General features: G+C 43.8%; 1 protein-coding gene across 2 annotated transcripts in view; it reads left to right on the top strand.

Annotated features, from left to right (window-relative positions):
* The window catches only part of LOC111225325 (probable phospholipid-transporting ATPase VD), a 35,371-nt gene that overhangs the window by 12,533 nt on the left and 7,658 nt on the right, over nucleotides 1-15,180 (top strand). The window contains exons 4-17 of one of the 2 annotated variants that reach the window (XM_022750116.1): nucleotides 1,430-1,634; nucleotides 3,170-3,255; nucleotides 3,817-3,923; nucleotides 5,614-5,745; nucleotides 5,881-5,993; nucleotides 6,479-6,731; nucleotides 8,544-8,767; nucleotides 10,343-10,534; nucleotides 11,502-12,177; nucleotides 12,282-12,388; nucleotides 13,014-13,140; nucleotides 13,250-13,434; nucleotides 13,669-13,972; nucleotides 14,769-14,845. In XM_022750116.1, the coding sequence (XP_022605837.1) occupies nucleotides 1,430-1,634; nucleotides 3,170-3,255; nucleotides 3,817-3,923; nucleotides 5,614-5,745; nucleotides 5,881-5,993; nucleotides 6,479-6,731; nucleotides 8,544-8,767; nucleotides 10,343-10,534; nucleotides 11,502-12,177; nucleotides 12,282-12,388; nucleotides 13,014-13,140; nucleotides 13,250-13,434; nucleotides 13,669-13,972; nucleotides 14,769-14,845 (2,788 nt within the window). The remainder of the gene's footprint in view (nucleotides 1-1,429; nucleotides 1,635-3,169; nucleotides 3,256-3,816; nucleotides 3,924-5,613; nucleotides 5,746-5,880; nucleotides 5,994-6,478; nucleotides 6,732-8,543; nucleotides 8,768-10,342; nucleotides 10,535-11,501; nucleotides 12,178-12,281; nucleotides 12,389-13,013; nucleotides 13,141-13,249; nucleotides 13,435-13,668; nucleotides 13,973-14,768; nucleotides 14,846-15,180) is intronic. The other variant, XM_022750117.1, reaches the window with a different exon arrangement.

Raw genomic sequence — 15,180 nt, 5'->3', positions numbered from 1 at the left:
TTTTTTTAAACATGTCTGCACCACATTATATCTGTGCTGTGGTTTTAGTAGTTAATCACAGTGACCTCATGATGTCACATGACTGTACAGGTGCGGCGTTTCCTCTGGTCTGATGTATCACAGTCACTGCCTGGAAAGGGTGTTGGATTGTAATAATTAACCACAGGCTGTATCACTGTGTGCAAATAACCAGAGGCCGTTTTATTTATATCTGATCTGAAGAGTGCAGACTCTGTCTTGACCTTACACCCTCACAACATCCAACTGGTTTAAACAGTCCCATACAGTCTCCAGACACATGAATTACTGTGACAATAAAAGGTTATACAGTTTAGTGTTAATATAGTGTTTGATTCACTCTCATTCAACTTCACACATAAATTCTTACAAGAGTTATGATGATGTGTCTCAGCTGAAAGAGTCTGTTTACATGTTTAACTGATGGCCACTGAAGATGAAGTCACACAGATCTGTGTTCAGTGAGCTGATGAGCTGATGGGAGCTGCTGGTTGTAATCACCTGATTAAAGCTACTGGTTATACTCAGATGATTAAAGCTGCTGGTTGTAATCAGCTAAGTAAAGCTAAGTAAAAGTACAGTGTAGAAATACTGCATTAGAATTAGAAACACATATGTCTAAATGCTAAATGTATTGAAAGTATCAACAGTAAAATTACTGTGCCTAAAAGGTCACATGTCACATGCTACTCGTTGACCTCCACTGGCTACCCATGACCTCCTGAATTAGATTCAAGTCACTAATGCTGCCTTCAGAGTGACTTCTGGGTCTGCTCCATCTACCTGAACTCAATTATTCAGCCTCATGCTTTTCAGCCACTGTGTTCCGTGTGGTCCGGCACACAAGACAGTCTCAGTCCAGTCTGTTCTGGTCTGTGGTTCCCTGATGGTGGAACAAGCTACTAAAGTCTATCAGAGCAGAGCGTCCCTCTCTGTCTTCAAGAATCTGCTGAAGACTCCTCTCTTCAGAGAGCAACTCCTCTAACACCTCTAACACCCTCACATGTCTAACGAGCTCTTACTGTGAAGCCTCACTGCACCTCTTTACCTCATCTCCTTCACTTTGGATAAAAGCGTCTGACAGATGAGTAAATGTAAATGTAAAATTATTAGATATCCCAATATTAGATTGTTAATATTAATGTGTCAGTGTATAAGTTGGCTGAGGGGGAGCTAGTTTCATCTACTCCATACTCAGCTGGACAGTGCAGTGTTTCTCAGCCTAGAGGAACACTGTGTATTTCCAGCAGTCAGTGGCATCTTCTCTGAGCTTTCTACAATAAAGTGAAATAACACAAAATAATGATATTGCGACCTCTCTGCGTCCTTTAATCTACACTGTAACCTGATGTTCACCAGAGGTTGTGTAGTCTCCAGTCATGTGACCGCTGTCTCCTCTCCTCGTCCACAGCGAGCAGAGAGCCTACACTGAGCGCTGCTGGAAGGATGTGCAGGTGGGAGACTTTGTGCGTCTGTCCTGTAACGAGATCATCCCCGCTGACATGCTGCTGCTCTACTCCTCCGACCCCCGAGGGGTGTGTTACATCGAGACCGCCAACCTGGACGGAGAGACCAACCTGAAGCAGAGACAGGTGGTGTCAGACCTCCCGCTGCAGGTAATACAGGAAGTGGATCAGTATGTGGAGAATCTGCACCTGTTCACCTCCCCTGTCACTTTCACTGACTTTTCCATACACTATATTTCACATTTCAAACTGAATGTAGATGACATATATTTATGTTTGTCATAAATCTGACTGAACATACATACATACACATAAAGAAAAGAAAAAGAGAGTTGTCCTTTCTCTACAAAAAATGATTGATTTGTTATAATAGAACCAGGCTTATAGGGGGTCAGCCCTATGTTCCCACAGCCCTATGTTCCCACAGCCCTATGTTCCCACAGCCCTATGTTCCCACATTTCTAAGAATGTTTTGAAAATTAGGCCCTATTTTCCCACAGTCTTATATGTTCCCATAAGCCCATGTCCACACTAACCCGGGTAATATTTATCCGGTTAGCCCTTCCGTCCACATTAGAACGGTGAATTCCGTAACTGAAAACGATGCTTTACAAAAACGGTCGCTGAGGTGGATAAATGTGAAGACGCCGTGGAACGTGGATGCAAAGCGTTCTGAAGGGGTATAAAAGGGGAATATAGGGCTGTGGGAACATAGACACGCTCCTGCTTATAGGACTGTTACATAGTTAACCTGTTTTTGCTATTATCTTCCCCATTTTATGAATGTCCATTGGATTTTCCATCAGTGCATTTAGAGTTGGGATTTCCCGTGATAACAACTTCCCGTTCAGATTCTTTTTACGAGCCACCAGCAGTAGATTCATTAAATAGTTACCTCTTCTCAACCAGTCTTGAGATATACTGTATATCCGAAATATACTGTCTTAATTTGTGGAGGGATTTCACATATAAACCCCTGGTAGGGCCGTGTGTATTCTTCCTGAGTTGTCTCTTGTGACATGTATACCAGAGATTCAGGGATGTTAATGCTAGCGGCTAAAGGTTACATTAGCTACTAGCCTCAAACAGATGAGGAGTGACCAGTGACATCACTTGAACAGTTTATCAGACTTTGGATCCACATAAGCAGTAATCCTCCCCAAGACCTGCAAACAGTTGTAGTTCCCCTGTAACCAGGGAAACCCAGAAATCCAGCAGGTTAACATTTGTTATCAAAATATCTCTAACTGAGGGTCACAGGTCAGAGGCTGATGTGAAGGCTTCTCCAACTCGCTGGCTCATGATTTAGTGTAAATGACACTGGGATGTTTATCTTCAGAGGGTGGACTTTGTTGTAGTTTACTGACAAGCAAACATCTAATACTTTGAATAAATGTCTATGTGTCTTGTGCAGCTCTATTATGTAGGAAAATAAGGATTTCATATACAAGAAGCTTTATATATATATAATGGTCAAAGGTAAAAAAAAAACCCATCTGCCTCCGTTTCCATCCACAATGTCATAAACACAACTCTTTATAGTGTGTGACAATAACACACAATCAGCAGTGATTTCAGCTTCTCTGTGCTGCCATAAACACCACGGTTAAACACAATAAAGATGATAATAAAGCTGTGTGCCTAATTAAGTGTGCTTGTGTGTGTGCGTGCGTGTGTGTTTTCAGGGAGCAGAGTTCACCCCTGAGAGCTTCCACAGTCGTATCGAGTGTGAGAACCCCAACAACGACCTCAGCAGGTTCAGAGGTTACATGTGAGTTTTTTTTAATGACACTCATTGACCCCGTGCACCCTGTCATTTTCCCTCAATCTCTGCAACAGAGGAAGTGAATGCAAAGTCAGCAAAAACCCACAGATGGGAAATACACCAGGCTGACAAGTACAGTGGTTTCAGGAAGCCTTCAGACCACTTCCCTTTTTACACACTGTAGAAATGAAAGTAAGCATGGCTCTGGCTATTTATTTCTCAACGTGTTCATGGTGTGTTTAAAAACAACTCTGACCGTCTAACACACTGTTAATGATGGCAGTATTATGCTAATACTTTCCATCATATTAGCTCTTTTTGTGACTCGGATTGTGAAACATTGTGAAAACATTAATGTAGTTTTAGACTTTGATCACCTTTATGTTAAAACAAGCTCTAGTCTACGGAGAGAAAATTCATATCGTGAAACAGGAAATCATCAAATATAAACCGTCTGTGTGTGTGTGTGTGTGTGTGTGTGTGTGTGTGTGTGTGTGTGTGTGTGTGTGTGTGTGTGTGTGTGTGTGTGTGTGTGTGCGCACACACGTGCACGCGTGTGTTCCACAGGGAGCACTCCAGTGGGGTTCGTGTCGGCCTCCATAACAGCAACCTCCTGCTGAGGAGCTGTACCATCCGCAACACTGAGAATGTGATGGGCATCGTGGTCTATGCTGGTAAGAGCCCTGATGGTTACTGACGAGGACGCTGTCCTAACTGCTCACCTCACTGCAGCTTTCTGTGTGGTGAGAGTTTGTTTTTCATGTCAGAACCAGCAGCTGTCCTCTCAGGGTGCTTTAGAGTGACTCACTGTGGCCCCCCAGGACTGTTGTGCTGTGCGTTCACCACAAACAGACAGCGTAATGACTGTACAGAGGAAACACAGCTTTCTCTGTTGTGTCACTCCAGTCTCTCCTCACCTTCATGAACTTGCGCAGACAGATCTTTGTCTCAATTTCACTTCCACTTTAAATCTTTGAATGGGCGTCATGTGGAACTGAGCAGCTCTGTTCGCTTCATGTTCAGTCTAACACTCCTTTACAATGCTTTTGTTGCCTGGATTACAAAACAGACTTATCAGTGAGGAAGTGTGTGTGGAGAAGTAACAGAAGAACTATGACAGTGAGCATATTCAACTTTTGACTGTTGAGGCCCTGAATGGCACTGAGCTGTCTGCCTGAGCCACTAAATCGTTACCCACCAGCACATAGCTTGAGATCCTCAGATAAGTCCCTCGTAACTGTTAGCTGTTAGCTGTTAGCTGTTAGCTGTTAGCTGTTAGCTGTTCCCCAGTCAAGGCTGAAGAGCAAAAGGGACAGGGCTACACCGCTCTGGAACAGACACATGGCTTTTTCTGAATTATTCCTCTGTTACTTCTTTTATCTCTTGTTACTTTTATTCATTATATTTATCATTACTTTCTATATGTTGTTATCAGTGGCGGCTGCTGGTCTTATAAGGAGGGAAAGCTCATTTTCGGCCTACATCATAAAATGTGTCTGTTTATTTATATGTAAATTCGCAGAGTGACAGAAGAGAGTCGCCAAACACAACGCTAGTCATTTTTAACAAAGACAAAGTCGCTGAGGATCAGTAACGTCTCCAGATCAACTCCGAACAATGGAATGAAAAACTTGAAAAATGCTCAGGTGGATGCTTATACTTCAAGATCGCTGATTCGCTCATTTCGCTGTCAATCAAAAAGGGACTCAGCCTCAGACAGATCATCCAATCATCATGCAGAAGCTAAGCGTCCGGGCCAGCCCACTGCCCCATAGACCCCCAGAGACGCTGAGCATCCGATGGGCGGGACAAAGCCCAGCATTTATCCAATGACCGTCTAGTTTCGCTGCAGTTGAACAACCCACTCTGTGCTTCCCCATTGAAGTCAGTATACTCTCGGCGTCTAAACTGTGTAAAGCACTGTGGCGCTGCGGGGATGAATGAACGTGTTCTAGCGCATATTTAGTCAATGAAATGTACACACAACAGCACATATTTGACCACTTATTTTGTTGACATTTTAGGGGAAGCTGAGCTTCCTTTGCAGTCTTAGAGTAATCGCCACTGGTTGTTATTTGTTGAACTGATTGCTTCCTGTTTTTTTTAAATTTCTTCTTGTTTGTGAAGCACTTTAGCCTATTGTACAGTGACCTGTCTTGTCTAACAAGTTCATGTAGTTTAACATAATTCAGCACTACTGTTGTGTTTCATGTCTCACGAGTGACTTGCTTACTGGTCGTGCCCTCTGTAATATCATGTCCTATCATGCTCTCCAAGTTGTGAAATCAGTTTGGCTGATGCACTTCCTCCAGTGTAATAATCTGTGGTCATGTGGTCTTGTCTCTGTGCTACTGTGTGATTTAGGTCATGAGACTAAAGCCATGATGAACAACAGCGGGCCGAGGTACAAGCGCAGCCGGCTGGAGAAGCGTCTGAACACAGACGTTCTGTGGTGTGTGGCCCTGCTAGTCGTCATGTGTCTGACTGCTGCTATAGGTGTGGACAGCGCTGACTGAAACTACACAGCTCTCACTTCAGCACAGTATCACTACAGTTGTAGATGGTGTAAAACAACAGTGAGTGTTCAGTGCTCAGAGTGATGACCTGCTCTGATGTCCTGGTGTTTTTCAGGTCACGGCCTCTGGCTGAAGAACCTCAGAGACCCCGTCTTTCAGATCGATGGGGAGACAAATCCTGCCCTGGCTGGATTCTATGTCTTCTGGACCATGATCATCGTGCTGCAGGTCTAATGTCAACCATTTTCACACTCTTATTAAAGGACTGACTTCTCTCTTATGATGATCTGACTGATGTGCGTTCGTTGCTTCAGATACTGATGAGATAATGAAAGAGTCATGAGTCTGAAGGTTGATAAGACACTAAAACACAACACAGCAGTTTATATATATATGTATTATATACTATCTACTATATGCATTTATATGCTATCAGGTGATCAGATCATTTAATCCACAATCACTGTGACTGTGAAATTAACAGAACAAACAGAGTCATTCCCAAGATGTGTGCTTGCACATGATTGGCCAACATGTGACATCGCTAAAGTTAGGCTTTGTGATGTTGTCACCCCCTCTGATCCATTAAACCCATTGAATTGACATTGTGTTTCTCAGTCTCATCAACATGTTTCTGTCTGGGTTATATAAAGCTTTAGTTTTATTTATTTACATGTGTATAGCTTTACATGTCCTCTATTTCTGTCCAACAGGTGCTGATTCCCATTTCTCTGTATGTGTCCATTGAGATTGTGAAACTGGGCCAGATCTACTTCATCCACAACGACTTGGCCTTGTACAACGAGCAGCTGGACTCCAGGATCCAGTGCCGGGCCCTCAACATCACTGAGGACCTAGGTCAGATCCAGTACCTGTTCTCTGATAAGACAGGGACTCTGACAGAAAACAAGATGGTGTTCTGCCGCTGCAGCATCTACGGGGTGGAGTATCCGCATGAGGACAACGGTAAGAACTGATCATGTGACTCACACAGGAATCATCTAATTAGAGCAGAGGTCCAGCAGGAACACTGAGAGGTTCCTCTGACTGTGTGAGTGAAGATGAGAGTGTATGAGCAGGAAACAGGCAGCAGCAGCAGCAGCTGCAGCTTCAGCTTCCCTCGGCCCTGAGTGTGACTGTCAGCAGTTAAATGATCAACATCTCCAGTGACAGGTCGTATCAGCTGATGCAAATGATGGTTAACTCTGTGAGGAACCTGGTGACCGCACAGACATCAACTGTCTGCTGCGGGGTTTGTGTGTGGGCTCATCAGAGTGACAGGTTGTGTCTAGTAAAACGATCAGCTGATTACCTCACATCTGACTCATAGTGACACACATAGGCGGAGAAGAGAGTGTCAGTGTTCAACAAGACAGTCTGAGCGTCAGGCATGTCACAAAAATATTGATAATTCAAACTAGAGGTGTTCAGTGATATTTGTTTGATATTAAATGCAGTAAATACAGCTATGAAATAAATCCTGAAATAACCAAATTAGGTTATACAGGTATATGTAGAGATATATAAGTAAATATAAATATATATCACTGAATCACACACTAGTGTTCTGGTGCTGTTGCTACGGTGAGATTACCACGCCCCATCATTTGAATATAACAGATGGAAATAAATGTGGCATTTGGAAATAAAAGTCTCCGGAAATAAATAAAAATGCAATTTTTGAAATAAAAAGTTATTTATTTATTGACTCACTTATATATTTATATTTACATGTATTTATATATTTCCACATTCCCTACCTAATTTATTTATTTCAGGATTTATTTCATAGCTGTATTCATTTATTTATTTAATATTGATTTAGATGGCATTCCATATCATACAGTGGATGTCTGTAGATGACTGAGTGAGTGAAGAAGTTGAAGTTACACCATTGGTCAGCTGAGTGTTGGTCTTTTCCCATTGGCTATTGTTCTTTCAAAATGATTTGATGATTTGGAGTGAACAATTTCTATGACATCATCAGGGTGCATTTACATTGGATCCACAAAGTTTTCAGCTGCTGTAGTTCCTCATAGAGTGGGCGGGGCCTTTATTTACCTCACCTGCAGAAGGTTACAGGGGCTGGTTGCATAAAACACCTTAAGTTAAGATTTTCCTCAAAGTCAGAGTTAAGGTTTCCTTAATATAAAAACGGTTGCACAAAACAAGTCTTCTCTAAGTCTTCTCCTTAAGGTTTCCTTAAAATGTTCACTCAATTTTTTAAGGTTTTCTCTCTTATCTTTATACTTAAGGAATCACTTAAAGTCAGTTAAACTGTTGAACAAAAGACCTTATTGACCAAAGTAAGGAAAAAACTATGGCAATATGGCTGAGCTTAAATGAAGAAAATGAAAACATCTCAAGAAGAGTGTCCATGAGCAGGAGACACCCTTAACGATGAGGAACTGACGCTACATCACAGATCTGAGCTGCAGAGCTGGAACCACTTTCCACAGCCCAATGATTGTTGTACAGTTTTATGCCACATGATCTTTCTGGTCAGGTGCAGTCGAGGCGTTTCATGTCTTTCTGTAAAATCTCTTTCACTGCTGCAAATGCCTCAACTTTTTTCCTTAACTAAGGAAACATTTTAAGAGATTCTGTGCAACACCCTGAAGTAACACCCTCAGCTAAAGAGAAGTAAAACCTTCAGTGACATACTTAAGTAGAAAACTTAAGGTTTTTTGTGCACCCAGCCCTGGTCTTTCTCAGAGGCAGGTCTTTAGCTTTACCTCTATGCGTAGCCGTGTCTCAGTGTCAGTGTCTGTGTTGCAGCTCGGAGGCTGGAGGTGTACGAGGAGAAGAAGAACAGGTCGGCTGGTCAGTCTATGACTCTCAGGTCAGGCTGCAGCGGGAAGTCTCTGAGCTGTCATTCCCTCAGCTGCAACCGCAGCTCCGTGTCTCTGCACACGCTCACTGCAGAGTCAGAGGAGGAGGAGGACGACAACCAACCGTCCAATCACGTCCAGCCCAGGACCAGCGCCTTCTGCGGCCGCATGGTCAGACACACATTCACCTACAGCACAGACACAGTAGTTTGTTTACTCTGATTCCACGCTGAATACACTCCTGGAATCATACCTAATATCATCCATCTGTCTGTCTACAGTATCTGGACTTTTACACATGTTTTTTAGTTCATTAAAATAATAATCAGCTGTGATTTGAGTAGATTTGGGTGAATATAGAAAGAAGTGAGGAAGATGATTTTCAGATGAGTAAAAGCAGTGGTTACCTGGTTACCTTTTTTTCAATATACAGGAAGTTCTATTGGTTCATCTACTGCAGTGGCTGTGGCCCACTGGTGGGATGTGACGGTATTGCAAGTGGGCCGAAAAATCATTTGCAAAACAACAAAGAACAATTTTGATGAAAAGATGTCGTTATAAACCAGAATCACCTCCTCCTGGTTGTTTCCTCCACCAACCAGCCAAGTTACAGGAAGTATGGTCACAGTCTCTCCTTCCTGAATCACAGTGTTGAATAATTACAGAATTATGATGTCACAGTGAAGCTGACCTTTGAGCTTTTGGATATAAAATGTCATCACTTCATTTTATCCTTATAGACATTTGAGTTAAATTGTGTCTGAATTAGTGAATGAAATTGTGAGTTATGGTGTAAAACGTGTTTTGTGAGGTCACAGTGACCTTGACCTTTAACCACCAAAATCTAATCAGTTCATCCCTGAGTCCAAGTGAAAGTTCTGTCAAGGAGTTATTTACTGAGATATCATGTCGCAGGCACTGATGCATAATAAAAAAATAAAAATAAAGTTTTTAAATACTTAAAAACAAAATGATCATTAAAAACATTAAAAATGTTTAAAAACCCCTTTTATTGCTTTTTCCTCCTGTTATTGAGGTCTATCTCTGGGATAAGCCAGTAAGAGGAACTTTGTTGTCGCCGGGTCGGACCACATCATAGACTTGTTTATTATCTCAGTCTGATAGCGCGCTGAAACATTTCATCTTTGGTAAAAAAGTGGAGAATGAAAATGATAGTTGGTCAGCAACAGGAAGTTAAAGGCAAAGAGAGACAGAGACAGATGGTGAATCGATCTCTCCTCTGTGAAACAGAAAAGAAAAACTGGTCTTCCCCTGAATGTTCATTATCATTAAAATAAAAAGTGCTCTGAGAACACATTATTTGGCCTCCTTATGTTGTGGAGTCGGACGTGGGCGGCCAACATTTATTGTATTTTACTCTATTGCTGCCTATCTTCAGTATTAAACAGGTGATCAATAAGTTCCTTTATTTGGTTCATGAAACTGATTTAAAATTTGAGCCTCTGTTGACTCTGGTGAAGCATTAACAGGTCATCTCTATTTTCTCCACATTTCTTTCTTGATGTTCTTTATGACGTGAAGCAACTGTTTGCAGGTTTGGTGCTTGAAACTGATTTAGCTTTACTCCCAACAGTTGATCAGTAGTGATGGTTCATGCTGATGATGTGAAATCCCAGGAGCACCACGTTAAACACATTTATTGAGCTCCATCAGAATAATCTGTTCCTTTACTTGAAGCTCTGCCCCTGATGGATGATCTCCTGCTGCTTCTGTGTCTGTGTCCAGGAGAAGGAGGTGGTCCCGGACCCCGAGCTGCTCAGGAAGTTGAACTGGTTTTGCTCTCCTGTGCTGCCTCTGAACGAGGGCTCCTCCGGGACTCCGTCCAGCCTGGAGCTCACCTACATCACCGACTTCTTCCTGGCTCTGGCCATCTGTAACAGTGTGGTGGTGTCCTCGCCCAGTCAGCCGCGACATGCGGTGAGTACGCCTCAGGAGTCGCGGTCAGGACCTCCAACACGTCTGAGAGCGGGATCAGCTGTTTGTTTGTTTACGTTGATTCAGTGGTTGGAGGATCCTCTCTCCATCCTGATTCACCAAAGTTTTAACATCACTGAGCTGATGATGATGTCCAGCCCATGTGACGAGCTGCTAGTTCACAGTGTGACCCAGCCTCGTATTTCCACTGTATCTACTCAGGTGAAACTGGCTCAATGATCAGCTTCCTCTGAAAACCGTAGAACAGTCCATTGTTCAGTCTCTGTAGAGCTGGGCTGCAGCCGAAAAGTCTTTTTTTCTAATGAAGGTTGAAACTGAGTGAAATGAGCTGGAGTGTCTGAGCAGCATCATGATCAGAGCTGCTCCACTTCTCTACATGAGGAGGAAAGGAGCTTCATTGCTTCCTATCTCTTCTCCTTCAGCATAGGAAACACTGGAGCTTCCTTTATCAAAGGAAAGGAGAAATGCCGACCCACAATTCCTTGCTGCAGCAACATTTAAAGCGACGCACCATTGTAGTTTCACCACAGCAGAGCCACATACATGTAGAAACAACAGAGAAACAGTTTAATGTTTGTGACTGGATCCAGAACTGAAGGAAATCCCTGTCTGATCCACTGAAGCCCAAATCCATGAATATAGATTTCTTCTCTTTAAATCCAGTCAGGAGTCGTCATGGAGAACAAGCAGCTTGACTTTATAGTCAACAATATCATCATCATATCAAAATACTACAGCCTATACATAAATGTTGTTGCACTAAATCCCCTCCCATTGTGTCGAACACTAGAAATGAATCTCCTCTACTTAACAATTATATAGAATATAGTGGCTGCTGCAACATTAGGATTAATAAAGCTCCTTTATTGTGTGTAATCAGTTCTATATTTAGTTCTTCTTCTGATCCATCTTCTTCTTCTTCTTTGTTTTTCCTCCACTTCCTCTTCAGGTGCCTGTGGCTCGGACTCCTCTCAAGTCTCTGGAGGAGATCAAGCTGATGTTCCAGCGCTTCAGCTTCTCTCCGTTCTCCGCCCTCTCCACCCTCTCCCCTCCCCAGATCAAAGGCAGCCCTCGAAACTTCACCAGCAGGCTGTTCACCTGGGGGAAGGCCGGCTCCTTCAACGTCACCTCAGCCCCCAGCAGCAGCGCAGACGGGTCAGAACTGAGCCAAGAAGGCAACCTGGAAACCTCCCACCTGAAGCGTGAACTGGACTTATCCTCCAGAGAGGAGGGAGGAGACGGTGGACAAGTGGAGGACAGGGGGACAGAGAGCGATAAGACCGACACAAGGACAGACCGTGACGGGCCCAGACAGAGTTTGGAAGTGGACTCTGACAGCGACACTGATGATGAACTGCTGTATGAGGCAGAGAGTCCAGACGAGGCGGCTCTGGTCCACGCCGCCCGGGCGTACCGCTGCACCTTGAGGGGGCGCTCTGCAGAGAGCCTGCTGGTGGATCTGCCGGGAATCGGGTCTCTGGCCGTCCAGCTGCTGCACGTCCTGCCCTTTGACTCCAACAGGAAGAGGATGTCGGTGGTGGTCCGCCACCCGCTCACAGGACAGGTGGTGGTTTACACCAAGGGAGCCGACTCAGTCATTATGGACCTGTCGGAGACACCTAAAGGTAATTAACAGGGGGAACATGAATGAGGAGGGAGCCCACACAGTCCTGACTGTGTGTGTGTGACTCTGTGTGTGTGTGTGTGTGTGTGTGTGTGATGTGTTCAGGTGCAGAGCAGGCTCAGGAGATCTACACTCACATCAGAGATCAGACCCAGAAACACCTGGACAGCTACGCCAGAGAAGGCCTCCGCACACTCTGCTTCGCTAAGAAGGTGAGACACAGCTTAGACACAATGATTACTGAAAACAAAAACATACATGTCAAAATTATATATGAAACCTATTAGAAATTGGAATCATATCATATATTTCAATATTTGTTCAGCCCATACAAATATGTACGTTTATGTTTATGTGACTGGATCATGTGGAAGATTTCAAATGTCTAAAAAAAATCACAAATCAAATATAGAAATAAAGTGAAAAACGTGTTGGAATTATTTAGCTTTGTGCCTTTAATAACTGAATCAAATCACACAACACAGGAAACAAAGTGAGGAGGTGTGTTACATGAGTAGTGACACATTGAGGAGGTGCAGGGAGTTTTTATTTTTTTATCTTTTCAAGATGGAGACTAATCCTCCATCTCAAAATGAAAAATAATCAACTGCCCAATCACAGCTTGGGGGTGGGGCCATGCGCAGAGCTTAATATTTGTGATGCAGCCTGATGTCAGGCACAGAAGTGAACAGTTTCCTGTACATGTAGTTACAGGTGTGGTTGTCTGCAGGTGGACTGTGACTCAGCTGGACCAGGGTCCACTCAGGACTGAACTACCCATGTTACCATGTTAGTGTGTCAGGTTAGTGAGTGACTGTGTGCTCGGTGTCCTGGCAGGTCCTGGAGGAGGAGGAGTACGAGGAGTGGATGAAGAGGCAGCTGCTGGCAGAGAGCAGCATAGAGAACAGAGAGGAGCTGCTGCTGGAGTCGGCCCAGAGACTGGAGACCAACCTGACCCTGCTGGGTACCAGAGCCACGCTGCAGCCCACACCTGAGCACTGATACTGACCTCACAGCTGGCAGCAGCAGGTATCACAGTGTCTGTGTGTGTGTGTGTGTGTGTGTGTGTTCAGGTACCACAGGGATTGTGGACCGGCTGCAGGAGGAAGTCCCAGAGACCATCGAGGCTCTCCAGAGGGCTGGGATCAGAGTCTGGGTCCTGACTGGAGACAAACAGGAGACAGCCATCAACATTGCCTATGCCTGCAAACTGCTGCGTCCCAACGACCAGCTGCTGACGGCCAACTGTGGCAGCAGGGTCAGTGGTCTGAGGGGTGGTAGCTCTGCTGTTGGGTTATTTGGAGAAGTGGAGATGTTTTTGTGTTTATGTTTATAATCTGTTGTTATATAGTTTTTTTTTAATCCATTTTTTCCAATTAAAAATAATCTGTGACAGAAAAAACAAAGTGCAAATTAAAGCCGCTGAAAACTCTCCGCTGCATCATTAATGTACAGTAAGTCTATGTGACAGCACTGACTTCTCTAACACCAGGAAGCATGTGCAGCTCTTCTGCAAGAGCTCAGACTGGAGGTGCAGGGTGGTGAGGACGGTGTGACTGAGCCGGCTGCAGCAGGGACGGAGGAGTCGTCGTCGTCCTCTGGCAGCGTGGGAAGCTTCATCCTGGTCATAGATGGACAGACGCTGGACTGGGCCCTGCAGGAGGAGCTGCAGAGCCTCTTCCTACAGCTGAGCTGCAGATGTAAGGCAGTCATCTGCTGCAGGTCCACTCCACTGCAGAAGAGCCAGGTGGTCCGGCTGATCCGGGACCAGCTTGGAGTCATGACCCTGGCTGTGGGTAAGAACTCAGTCTGCAGCATGAAAAGTGCTTGAAAGATTCCCACATGGTGGTAGTTAAAGAAGTACAGAGACAGATCTCTGTGTATGTGTTTGATTTTGTTCTGAGTGTGTATATATATATATATATATAAATATCATAAATATCATAAATATCCATGTCTAATGTGATGGCATCAACTGTGGACTGAAGAACACATGAGGCTGCTGTCAGCTGAGAAAAGCATCATCAAACAGCATTTACACACTCATGTCCCTCACAGAAAAACCACATGAATTTCACATGTGCAAAATCACATGGACCCATGTAATCACATGTAGTGTAATGTGTGAATATAAAATCCCATGTGAAACCCACACATCAACCCCTTGGGGTTACATGTGACACCCGTACTTAACATGAAACTTTGATTTACATGTGAAATCACAACATAACATTGATCTTTTTCACATGTAAAAAAGGCATTCACATATAAAGCTGAAAACATGTTTTTTTCTATTTATTTTACATGGAGTTTATTCCACATGTGAAACTTGGGCTCACATGTGCAATGTGTCACTGCACATATGTCACTATCATTTTCACATGCAAACATTTCACATGTGAATTATATAAATCACATGAAGAACAAATGTGAAAATTAGGTTCCCATGTAAGTCACAAAACACATGAAATGCTTCAGTTCACATGCGATATGTTGAATTTCACACCTGCATTTTTTTATTATTTAATCTTCAAACAGGAAGTCTTTGCTCATAAACATGGAGGACAGTGACAGGTGTTTTTGTTCCTGTAGGCGACGGAGCCAATGACGTGAGCATGATTCAGACGGCCGATGTGGGCATCGGGATATCTGGTCAGGAGGGGATGCAGGTGAGGAGCACTACATCCATCCTGACAGAGCGCCCACTAAAACCACACAGGTCTTCATGAACGTCATGGAGGGAGAGTTTATTAGCACCTGTCTCCTCCAGCTGCTGCAGCTGCGGCAGCCGCACAGTGAGGACTTGTTTACACTTCTCTGAAACTCCCAGAGCCAGTGAGATTCAGCTGTGCTCATGTTAGCATCTGTGTTACATTAGCATCTACAGTCCAGACTGTTAGTATTTTGACAGTTACATTTTCCTTGTACTTCAGTAAAGAAGCCAAGAAAGGCCATACTCCAAAGATAACAAAGCTCCTTTTCCCGAGATAACAAGATATTATCA

This window comes from Seriola dumerili, unplaced genomic scaffold, assembly GCF_002260705.1.
Source record: "Seriola dumerili isolate Sdu_G_001 unplaced genomic scaffold, Sdu_1.0 BDQW01000149.1, whole genome shotgun sequence".
Lineage (NCBI taxonomy): Eukaryota > Metazoa > Chordata > Actinopteri > Carangiformes > Carangidae > Seriola > Seriola dumerili.
Note: the sequence above shows the minus strand (reverse complement) of the source record. Positions and strands in the feature narration are given on the sequence as shown.